The sequence below is a fragment of the Oryx dammah genome, unplaced genomic scaffold (genome assembly GCF_014754425.2).
Source record: "Oryx dammah isolate SB20612 unplaced genomic scaffold, SCBI_Odam_1.1 HiC_scaffold_7, whole genome shotgun sequence".
NCBI lineage: Eukaryota > Metazoa > Chordata > Mammalia > Artiodactyla > Bovidae > Oryx > Oryx dammah.
The window spans coordinates 1,214,943-1,227,324 of record NW_024070191.1 but is presented as its reverse complement, the minus strand read 5'-3'; the positions used below and the strand labels follow the sequence as shown (position 1 = coordinate 1,227,324).

The window sequence follows — 12,382 nt, the reverse complement described above, 5'->3', positions numbered from 1 at the left end:
GCAGTATGTACATGTAAGCATATACATCTGTGTGCATGCTCATGTGTGCACATGATGTGTATGTGTGAGCACACACATGTACATGTGAGCAATACCTGTGGATGTACATGTGTGTGCATGCTCGTGTGTATACATGAGGATGCACATGTGAGAGTGTGCATGTGTGCAGCACATGTGTGACATGTGCATGCACGTGTGTGTGGCCCAGATTTTCAGAAAGTCATGGCTGATCATCCACAGCTGGAGGGACCAGAAAGCAGGAGGCTGTTAGCAGAATGTTGGCTGAGCTTTGATCTCGAGTTTTTGCTCTAAAGAAGCTCATCTTAGACTCTGCCTTCAAAGCCCACACAGCAAAGAGGGTGAGTTGCTCCCACATGGAGTCCCCACATTTTTCTTGGTGACCTACTGTGAGTCCAATAGTTAGAGGTGAACTGCCTCCCCTGCTCTGTGAGATGCTGGAAGCCCCAGAAGAATCAGGCAGGAAGGTGGGGAGCTCAGGGGAATGTAACCTGCCCAGGACTCCTGGGTGTAGCCTCGGGGAGGACGTTTAAACCCAGTGACCACCTATGACATCACACAGTGGGCATCACTCCCATTTTAGAGATGGGATGACTGAGGCAGACAGGATGGAAGGATCCCTGGACATCAGACCACGTGACAGGATCTGGGAACACACACACAAAACAAAGGTAGAAACCCTGCCACAACAGACAAATCACAGATAAAAACAAAATGAACACAAAGAAAATCATTCGTTGTCACCATCACTGTGAGGAAATGAGGGAGGGCCAGATGTGGCGTCCAGGTGAGGGGGCAGGTCACCAGGAGGCCTGAGTGCAGCCCAACCTGCAGGGTCTGGGGCAGGACGTCATGGGCTCAGCTGAGGACCCCACACATCAGCCCCTGTCCCTGGCCTGGGCTCCAGGGAAGGTGCAGGCAGGATGGGCCATTGCTCAGCGGGAAGAACAGTATTTGTAAAATGAAAGGTGTCCCGGACGCTGTGTCCCGGGAGGTTGGGTGGTGACCCAGCGGGAACTGTCCCTGCAGTTCCAGACGGACACTGGGATGCCCACCGCCTTCCCTGCAGGCTGAGGACAGGGTGACTGGTGGGGTCAGCTGTCCTCCACGTGGGGTTAGCTGTCCTCCACGTGGGGTTGTGGGTGAACCAGAGCAGGCTCGTGGGGGGCAAGGCATGCCCCTCAAGTCATCCCTCTCTCTGCGCTGGGGACCCCCTCCTGTCACTGGCCCGCAGCCTCGGGTTCCCCATTCCGGACTGGACGTGGCCCCCATGGGCAGGTGGGGCTCCTGTGAGGACAGCGTGGGGGAGCCCGGGGGTCTGGGCGTGGATTCAGTGCATCCATGCGGGTCCCCAAGCCAGCCCCCGGCCGCGCTCTCCACACCGCTCTGCTCTGGGTCCTGAGCCCTTGATGCCCTCCAGCACTTCCCGGGAGCTCTCCAGGTGTGTGCAGTGGTCCTTCCATCAGCTCAACCTCCCCCTGCTCCCGGCTGGTGCACCCCCTCCTCTGTCGCTCGAGTTCCTCAGGTAACGTTTTCTTTGGCTTCCAGCTCACCCCGCTGAGCCACCTGAGCTGACACACTCAACCATCTTGTGACTGTTTGGCTGCCGGGAGGACAGGGAGCCCCTGCACTCACACGCTCACCCACACTTGCCCACGCTCGCCCACCGACACTGACTGAGAGCTTGCTATGTGCCAGGCACTGTGCTAGGCGCTGGGTACCGAGAGGGGCAGGTGCGCCCGGCTGCCCGAGACACGCAGCTGAGGGTCTGCAGGGGCTTGTGGGAGGGGGGCTGTGGGGCCACCCGGGCCCCTCTGGGGCGAAGCTCCGCGGCTGGAAGCAGAATGGGGTGTCAGCAGCTCCTGGGGGTGATGTAGAGGCGGGAGGGGCATAAGGCAGGTCTGTGGGCTTCTGGGACAATCTGAAAGCATCTGATTGTCTGGAATGTTCCCACTGTTTTCAGAGAAGTGGGAAGCTGACCCTCCAGCCCTGTTTGTGGCTCAGCGGGCAGCCCACAGGAAGCCTGTGGAAGGCGGCAGGTGGGAAACCAGGGTCACAGGCGCCCAGGGAGGTGACCTTCTTAGCCTGAGGGCCTCACAGGTCTCCTCGGCAGACGTGACTGTAAAGGCTGAGACCCTGAGAGCAGCAGGCACCCGGGCCAGCACCTTGGCCCAGCCAGCTGTGGCTGCGGGGGTCACTGGCGCTCAGAGCCCCAGCTGTGTCCTCAGGAGGGGGCTGACCGCGTCTCCGGGGATGCAAGAGTCCCCGCGATAACGGGAGCGCCTAGCATAGCGCCTGGCATATAGGTGACGACAGAGAGGCGACGAGAGCGGCGGATGAATAACCCGGAAAGGGAGGAAATAAAATTCATGCGTACTTGGCTCGGGGGCGTATTTCAGTACTTACATCTGACCTTGGGTATGGCTGATGCTCTGGGAATTCAGAATCCTAAACAAAACAATGAAGCCACAGTGTGGAGACCAGGTTCAGGGGACCCGACAAGCGGGCAGCTCGCCAGCCTGCCGCCCCTGGCCCCACGACGCCCAAGACGTGGCTCCCCCTCACGCCTGTGTGGGCCCTTCTCCCTGGAGTAACGGAGGCCTAGGGTTTTTAAAACACCCCACAGGACTTGGGCTGATGGAGGTGTCCGGGCTTGCCGAGATCCTGCCTGGCTGCTGACCCTGCCTGGGCTAGGGGTCACCAGATACGCGATCCCCAAGAGGCCAGTCCTGGGCTCCACTCCTGAGTGGGAGCTGGGTGGTGCTGTGTCCCTCCCCTCCTGGAACTCGAGTGGACTCAGTGGTGGGTGTCGGCGCAGGGGCAGCGGTTTTGGCTCTTGCTGATCAGAACACAATGAGAAGAATAATCCGCGGGCACCCAGAGGTTGGCACGGGGACTTTTGGGGCCTCTGAGCAGATGTGCCCCTGTTTCCTGCAAAGAGCCTCCCAGTCCTTCACCTTTGGTCCCAAAGCCGAAAAGACTAAAAAGCTTTAGAAAGATCGGGTTTCAACCCCAAACCTCCTTCTTATGCATCAAAGTAACCTATCTCCACACTCTCCATGCTGCTGGCTGCCCCTGGAAATGCCTGGGGGTCCTCTGCCCACTGGACCTGCCACTGGCTTCTCCCGAAAGCTGGGGCTCAGAGACTCTGGGTGCCTGCAGGGTCCCCACGGGGACCGGGTCCATGCCACTGGGGGGGGTAGGTACCTGGACCCCAATGGAAGAGCGCTGGCTCTTGAGGAATTCCTCGGCCTTGGATGCCAGGATGGCCTTGTCGCCGGTCCGTGTGGCGCCTCCCTGGCCCTCGGAGGCGTGGCGCTGGGCCGCAGCCGTCTCCAGGGCCAAGCTCATGGCCTTGTTGCTGTCCAGACTGTCCGTGGAATTGTAGAGGCCGCGGCCGTCCGGGGGCCAGGCGGCCATCCTCTGGGCGCGGCTGTCCTGGTAGGCGTCCTGCGTGGACTCGGTGCTGCTTTGCGCTGTCACCGAGATCAGGGGCTTGGAGGTGGTGCGAGGGGGCACGGGGGGCGGCGTCTTCTTGTAGCTGGCATAGGAGATGCCTGCGAGGGGGACACAGCCGGTCAGCGGGGCTCCTGCCCGCCGAGCCTGCTCTCCCACCCAGCACCCGCCAGCCGTCAGGCACAGCTCCCCTGGCGTCCAGCCTAAGAGAGGACACAGAGTGTGGGGGAAGCTTTATGCTCAGAGACAGTCTATGCAGAGGTGTGTTTAATAGTGAAAAATTATGAAAACACCCCCAAATCAGGCAGAATAGGTGACTTCTGACTCAGCAGGACAGAGGGCAGCCCCCCGTCCTCACACAGGTCAGGCACCGGGAGAGGGGCTCATCCTATATGCGGAGCTAGAACTGCAGGGCCTGCGTGGTTCTCTCCAGACTAAGACGGACTGTGTTTGCATAGAAAACCTGGGAACGAAGAGAGGTTAGAAGCACACTCATCAGCGACGGTGTGGCGGAAGGCTCTCTGTGTGCTCCACAAATGCTTCTGGTGAACAGGTATTATTTTCATCACGGAGAAGACACACAAGGACAGAAGGCTGTCTGCTCCCTGTGAGCACAGGCTCGCTGGGTATAAACCGTGGGGCCGGCTGAGAAGGGAGCCGGGTCTCCACGTCCACCCAGTTCACCTCTGCGTCCTGTGCCCACATCGCAGCTCCACACAGGCCACGGGCTGGAAATCCACTGAAGGGAATAAGCACAGCTGGAACTGAAACCGTACTGAATGCCCCTTAGAAGGTGTTCAGACTCAGCAGCCGTATGTGCTGGGCCCCGGGTGGTCCTGATTCTCACATCAGGAAAACCTCACAGCTGCTCTGATGGGAGTGGACTTCCCCCTGAGGTCGGCTGTGCTGCTTTCCCTGGAAGGAAGAACTGGCTGGAACCCCCGGGGGGCCCTCATCATCAGCAAACCTGGCACCCACACTGGCAGCAGGTGAGCGAGTTGGCTCGGGGACCAGACAGGCCGGCAGGTGGCCCGGGGGGCAGACGGGGCGGCTCTACTTTCAGGGCCCGCAGAGCCAGGCCAGGAGTCAGCGTGCTGCACCCCGTGGAGATGCGCCAACTCCTTTCCTACCTGCAGGGACTCCAACCAGCACTCCCAGGCCGCAACTGCCCCACCAGTGAGTTTTAAATCTGTGTGAGTGGATTCTCCCAAGAAATTAAGCATCAAGTGTCACCCAGATGGACATCAACAAATAAAGCAGAGTGAGTTTATCACGTCAGGAGGATCTGAGTTTAAAGGCATAAAAACTGCACATGAAAATTAAGAAAATGCACACATTTTTAAAAGGGTGAATGGGAAAGAGGCACATATGGGTAGAAAACAGAGATAGGAAGAAGGCTGTTATAAAAATGGACTCTGAACATTGTCTACAACAGAGAAACCTCTAAAATAAGTCTTTTTAAAGACTTGCCCCCTAATGCTCATCAGCCCCAAAAGGAAAATTGTTGAAAACTGACTTTATTCCAGGTTTTTATTCTGGGAGATTCTGATGTTTGAGAAAGCGTTCCGAAGCTCCGACCTCCAGCACTGACGACTAGCTGACTTGAAGTGAGTGTGAAGCCTTCTGCCCAGAGGGTGTGTCACCAGCAGCAGGAGGGGAGGGGCCTTCTCCACCGAGGGCGGGGTGGCCCCTCCCCTCACGTGGCAGGGCCCTTCTGCCTGAAGCTGCTTCTTACAGGCACATTCACTCTCCTCACCAGGCCTGTCCACCCGTGGTGCTCAAGTGGCTAAAATCCTTCAGTTTAAGAAGACCCCCGTCCATCTGGTTACAGTCAACTGTGATGCGTCCCCTCCAGCCCTGTGGTAACTCTTGCCCAGGCCCCGCAGTTAGTCCTGTTCCCTGGAGTTTACAAAGCTTCAGGGACCCCTAGACGGTTCACCACAGCCCCACAACCCCCCCACACACACCTACAGTCGTGCCCTGCAAGCCCCCTTGGAGCAAATCCAGGACTTAGTGAGCTTGCTGAAACCCCAGCATCATCACCGTGGGGCCACAGTCACCGAGGACACAAGGTCTTAGGAGTCAGGCTGGGCCCCTCTGTCCATGGGATTCTCCAGGCAGGAAGACTGGAGTGGGCTGCCATGCCCTCCTCCAGGGGCTCTCCCTGACCCACGGACTGAACCCGTGTCTCCTGCTTGGCAGGTGGGTTCTTTACTGCTGACCCATCTAGGAAGCCCCTCCCGAGGCTAGTGACTGCAGAACAGAGAGACTGTTTCAGAAGAAGGAAAATGCAAAAAGCACAGCAAACCCACCTTCTTCAAGAAGGTTGTTTCTGGCCACGGAGAAAAAAAAAACTATGAATGTATCTGGGCTTCTCAGGAAGATAAGAGAGCAGCTCAGGCTTCACTGCAATTGCTGGCAGGTGGAGAAGACACCCTGGGATCTGGAATGATCGAGGGTCTGGGTACCGCCAGCTGAGGCTGGACATCGTCAGGACCCTTTGGGGAGAGTTAGGCCCTGAGACGCAGGAGGGGTTGCGAATGCTCTGCTGGCCCTGGGGACAGGAGTGCCACCTCCCTTCAGCCGGGTCCTGGCTTGCTGACTCAGCAGCAGGAAAGGGGCTGGAGTTTCAGGAACCAGGGGTGTCCCGTGTCTCATGGACCAGCTGAGGAGAGCAGGTGCAGGGGACAGCAGTCTGCCCCCAGACTGCTGCTTGCCTGGGGAAGGCTCGCTGGCTGTACTCTCTTGGGGACCCTTGGGGCCCCGGACAGGTACCTGCCCCCTTTCCCTGTCTGGGGAATCTCAGACCCTCCGTAGCGTCAGCCAGTGCTGCTCAGCCCGGAGAACCTGCGCCCCTCTCTCCCAGGGGACCTTGGCGATGTCTGGGGACACTCCTGGTGGTTACACAGGGAAGGGGAGAGGCCGGGGTGCTGCTGGACGTTGTCTGGGCTCAGAAAGGCCTCACCATGCAGATGACCAGCTCAGAAATAAACCCATGTGAGGCCACCACCTCATGCTTCGGGCGGGGCCCACCTGCTCCCCTGAGACGTGAAGGGACGTGGGTGGCCGGGCCTCTCTGTAACGGCCCGTCTTTCCCTGCATGGGGTCAGGCTGAGGCCTGCCTTCCTGACCCAGGACACCGCTGGCTGTCCAAAGTGCGTTCACCTTTCCCCCACACCTCTCCCATATCACATTTTGTTTCTCAGTGAGCTTTTCTCCACCGCTCATAACCTCGCTATGACAAGGGAATCAAGCGCAGTATCTACATGTTGATTGATGGGGAAAAGTGGGAAGAAAGCTTACTGGCAGCTTTTTACTTGAAACGCTGGGAGCTGGTGGTCTTCATGGGAATGCAGGGAGCACAGCTCATTTTAGAAGGAGGGTCCTTATCCTTTGCCACCGTGTCTGCAGACCCCGCCGAGAGCAGGTGGTCCCCTCCCCCCGGCTCTGCGCCGTGGCTGTGGCTGAGCGCCCCAGACCTCATCCTACAGCAGGGGTGTGCTCCTAGTTGCTTCTCTTTAGCAGAAATACCGATTCTGAAGAAACGCCACCTGCCTCCCGGCAGCTAGGGGTGACAGTGCGGGTGAGGAGAGAGCCGGGAGCACAGATTACAAAGCGCCGCCTCGCCATCGCAGTTGTGTTTATGTTCAGTGTGGAGGTGAGCACAGAACGGCAGACGGGTGGGCTTTCTGGCCACGCTCACCTCCCCAGGAGTGAGGACACGTGCACGAGGACTGCCACACCGTCACACGACAAACACGATGGGACGCCTTCCCGGGAAGCCGGGCTGAGGCCCTCCACGACAGAGCCCGCGTCCAGCACAGCTCGCCTCCGCGTCACGCTCAGCCTCAAGGGACTCCCTTCACCCGCTGAAAAGGATGACTCTGACTAAATGGACCCAGTACAGCTTGACTGAAAATTCAACAAAGCAACCGAACTGCCTTCCTGTCTGGTCGTCTTATTTATGTCCACAATTTACGTCCACGGTCACAGGAAAATCCACCATTGCATCTTCTCAACTTGGAATGTGTTTGCCGCAGGGTGATAATGTGAATTTATACACTGATTTCTTTGTAAAAATGTAGTGGCACAACACACTTTCCTAACAAGTTAATTAAAAGGGGGCTCCCTGGCAGGACTGGTGCTGAAGCTGAAGCTCCCCTACTTTGGCCCCATGATGTGAAGAGTTGACTCATTAGAAAAGACCCTGATGCTGGGAAAGATTGGGGGCAGGAGGAGAAGGGGATGGCAGAGAATGAGACGGTTGGATGGCATCACCAACTCAGTGGAGATGAGTTTGAGAAGCTCCGGGAGATAGTGAAGGACAGGGAAGCCTGGAGTGCTGCGGACCAGGGGTCACAAAGAGTCAGACAGGACTTAGTGAGTGAACAAGTCTGTCTCCAGCGTAGCAGAGAAGTCTATACTCAAGCTGGGAGGGGCAGCACAGTGAAAGGAAGCGTTCATGCTGTTTCCACACTGTGTTGGGGGCAGGGTGCCCTGAGGCTGCTCTTAGGGCCAGAGTGGATGTGATGTGCCCCCAGGACACGGGGCTCCCCTGAAGACATCTGCAGTGGCGTTTAGCATCCAGCGGCCAAGGAGAGTCCCGGCTGCACCAGTGAGATTTCTGCCTGTGGGTCCACCACCGCCTTCCTGGCTGAGGGAAGTATGCTTTCGCTGGGACGGTTTGGAGCCCCTGGAAATACCTGTCACTTGTCCCTTGATCCCCTTGTAACAGCCCCAGTGAGAGTCTAACACATACACTTCATGGAAATAAACAGCTGCTACCTAATGCTTTGTGAATAACTTAACACAAGCTAAAGAAACGCATGGAAAAATACACATAAAAGTTCCAGACATGCACACACCAGCTCCATGCCCACACATCAGTACAGAAGCCAAACGGGATTTGCAGTTTACACTGTGAGACAGGCATTTAAGACAGGTTCTCGACGGCCCGGTGCCTCCCCGTCGGGCGCACGCGCACGGCAGGCCCCCCGTGACCTTGGGCAGGGCCGCTCACGGCGGATGCCGCCCCGCTCTTACATTCTTGGGCACCGGAATGCTTTTGAATTTGATAATTTAAAACCTAACTATCCGCTGTCGGTTTGGGGCAAATAAAGCTTAATTTATTTATGTACACAAAACATTTTAGATAAATAAAATAACGTTGAAAGAGTTTTTAAAAAATATGGGTATATCACTATATTCATTCATGAGTCCACTCTCCTGACAGATACATGCTGGTACTTACAACCTGTAGAGCAGAATTGTGTATTCTTTCTTTTTTGAATTGTTTATTCTTAAATGAGTTCTTAGAATTAGAATTAGAAGCTGGGAAATACAGTGAAGAAAGAATTAAAGGGAACTCCCTGGTGATCCAGTGGTTAGGACTCTGTGCTTTCCCTGCCGAGGGCAAGGGTTCAATCCCTGGTCAGGGTTTAAAATCGGGCAAGCTGCAAGGTGCAGCCAAACATAAAAAAAGAAGACCATGAAGAAGAAAGAATTAAAAATGTGCATTTGATCATGTTAATTTGCTGCCACTGATTAAAATAAGTAATTATAGATATCCTTTTACACATTCAAGAAAAATATTCAATTACTCAGTTGAACAGTTTGGGTAATAATGATTGAGCTAATTATTAGGTACAGGCTGTATTGTCTATCATTTTCTACATGTAGGTCAGACAAACATCATATACGAATGAAAATTTTAATTTTAACTTAGCAATGTAATTCTAGTGAAGTATGTACAGCTTCAAAGAGCAGATGAATCAACAGATTTCTAAACAATCTCAAAATTTATTTAAAGTGATCAAACACAAATTTTGAAGTAAAAAATGAAACGATAACTTTCTTTAGGTATCCTGAATGCCTGACTACTTTCTCTCTCTGCCTTATCTTTGGCTGTGCTGGGCAGCATGTGGGATCCAGCTCCCCAATGGGGGATCAAACACGTATTCCCTGAATTGGAATGGCAGAGTGTTAGCCGCTGGACCGCCAGGTAACTCCTAGCTCCCTTTCTTTCTCTCTCTTTTTAAATTGAGTCCAGGCAGGAACATCCCTTTGGTTTTAAAACCTGACATTGATTTTTTTTAACCAAGTGCCTAACACTATGAAATCCCTGGAGATCTTCAGGCTATTTTGTGGTTTTAGGGGGAGATTAAATGCACTTTGCTTTATTGCATTTCCTGAGTTGGTCTGGATCCTCGCCTACGTCTCAGGAATCGGATGTGTTGGTGAGATGTGTCAGCGAGAGGAAGCAGCATGGGGAGAAGCCTTCTCCATTGAGCCTCTCGAGGCCGATTCAAGGCTCCAGACACAAGGGAAGGCTCATTACACTGCTCGAGATGGAAGCAGCCGTGGTAGGGAGATCTCTATGAAAATGGCATTGAACTGAAAGTGTTGATGCTTAAAGGAAACTTTGTTAGTTCTTTTCTGTTAGAGCTGAGTGATGAGGCACGTGAAAATCAGGCTTTCCCAGGCATGCGCGGGCTTGAGTTCATCTCATTTGGACTCTTTCTGAAGAAATGACTCGCAGCCCCGGGTCAGAAGGATGCTGAGCCGGCAGGTGGGAAGAGGCTGCAGCCACGGGCCTGCCGGTTGAGCGACAGGAGGGTGGACTTCTCCACCTGGACGATGACTGTGCCTAAGACCTCATGGATTTGTTCTGGTTCTGTGAGAAGGACCACCTTCCAGATGGCTTTGTCCAATAGCTCATCCAGGAGTCAAGTTTAAATGACCTGAACTTTTAAAGGCTTCCCAGGTGGCTCAGCGGTAAAGAATCCGCCTACAGTGCAGGAGACCTGGGTTTGATCCCTGGGTGGGAAGATTCCCTGGAGAAGGAAATGGCAGCCCACTCCAGCATTCTTGCCTGGACAAGAGTATTCTTGCCATGGACAAATGGCAACCCACTCCAGTATTCTTGCCACGGACAGAGGAGCCTGGCGGGCTACAGTCCAGGGGGTCACAAAGAATCAGATATGACTCAGCGACTAGATGACAACAACAAACTTCTAAAATATCTAAACACCTGAACTACAGTTAAGCATCAGTTCCCCCACATTTGAGCTGCACTTGAGCGCCTCAACAGTCACGCGCAGCCAACGGGGATGGTGAGTGATGGCGGCCGCAGGCCATAATCTTCCAGGACCATGCTGGTCTTGAGCGTTTCCTCCAGGCGAAGTTCAGTCAGTACAAGCCCACCTCTCTGCTCAACGGATGACACAAAGCAGAGGAACCCATTGTAAAGATTTTCCTGTAGGTCTTCACAGTGTTGGGCTAGCAAATGTACTGAAGGGGAATCTGGAGAAACACACGCTATTTGAGGTAAACTAACTTGAATGGGATGAAATCAACTACCGCAGTCTATACTTCCGCACGACCTCAAGTCATCTCAAATGCGAACACATCGTTACTTCAATGGATGCCTTATTATCCCTCCACACCTGGAATTCTGGACACTGTTTTTGATTTTTGTCCTTACAAGCCATTTGCAAGCCAAAAAGGAAATTTAAAAATTAGCATTCTATCGTATAAAGCACAAATATGTAATCAAGATGAAATATACTTCGAAAGGCAGGCTTCACCATTCTATTTGAACGTGACAGTCACTCTTAAATTCATTGCACTCTCTTAATTAGAACTTCAAAGATAACAGCATAAAAGGAATTACAGTAATCAAGCCCATGAATGTCTAAATGAGAGTCTGGATATTGGAGAACCCAAACCAAAGGCAACGATTCAACATAAAAGATTAAAGCTACTTTGACACTTTAATTAATGTCAATCTTAAAACATAAGTGCAAGTTGCTCAGGATGCAGAAATCTCGTCCCCCTGGCGTGAGCACAGTGGTTTCCCCGAAGTTACAGAAACTTGTGTGGGCCGCACAAGTTCTGATGGGCCGCAAGCAAAGACATCCACCTCCCACGTGTTAATTAGCAAGAAATTACAGTCTAGCCAGCATCTAACATCTTGCAGACAGTAAAATGAAGTGATGACAGCTGTTTCATGGTTTGAGACACTTCTAGTTTTCATTTAAAATATTTAAAACCCACTTTGCACAAGAAGAACTTGGATTTTCCAAGGAAAAGCTAAGAATGAAGCAACTTGTAAAGGTGTAGAGAGTCAGATAAGTTTCTAAGCACAGAATTCTGAGTGTTCAAGGGGTCAGGCTGTGAACAGCATGACAAAACATCGGGATTGATTTAGTCAAGTCCTGAGGTTGCGGGGACACACAAGACAGAATGTTGAAACGTACGGGGTGCAGAGGGCCCCATCAGCTGTCCAGTGGGAAACAGCTATGTCCCGAGTCTGTGAGAGAGGACAGGAGGCCTCAACTTAGCTGAAAACACTGAATCACGGAAAACAATGGTTTTTTTCAGTGGAAAAGCTGACAGACCCACCACAGGGACACAGCGTGGGGGACTCGGGTCAGTCTGTTTCTGGAGGATCTGCAGATGGAGCAGCGGACGGCACGGTCCTCTGTCCTCAGAGCCGACATACGGGCTGCACCTCGTTTCACAGGGGACGTGTAATCAGGAATGAAGCCTGCATTAGAGTTGTGCCAGAACAGTATTTTTACCACCACGATGTGTGGGGGAGTCATTCTGGGGTGGTGCTTTGTTTCATGATGAAATTACTGACTTCACTCCTTGTGGCAAACAAGGCAGGTGTGGCTGTGGACCCCTGTGAGTTAAAGTATTGGACTTACTACTGTCTTTCGACTCAAGGAAAAGGGAAAAACCTTCCAATGAAAAATTAATAAAGCGATAACGCTGGTACCAATTGCAAGGGTAAAAATAACACGTAACTTGAGCTATTTACAGCTACTGATGCTCAGCATCTAATGAATAAATCGTAAATTTTGCCTTTTGTTGTTCTGTCGCTCAGTCGTGTTCGACTCTTTGT

At 53.3% G+C, this 12,382-nt stretch overlaps 1 protein-coding gene across 1 annotated transcript in view; it reads right to left on the bottom strand.

The window, feature by feature from the left end:
* The window catches only part of DLGAP2 (DLG associated protein 2), a 459,183-nt gene that overhangs the window by 23,795 nt on the left and 423,006 nt on the right, over positions 1 to 12,382 (bottom strand). Inside the window, exons 11-12 of the mRNA XM_040242864.1 lie at positions 3,226 to 3,575; positions 2,425 to 2,466 (exon numbers count right to left, since the gene is read on the bottom strand). Coding sequence (XP_040098798.1) covers positions 2,425 to 2,466; positions 3,226 to 3,575 — 392 coding nt within the window. The remainder of the gene's footprint in view (positions 1 to 2,424; positions 2,467 to 3,225; positions 3,576 to 12,382) is intronic.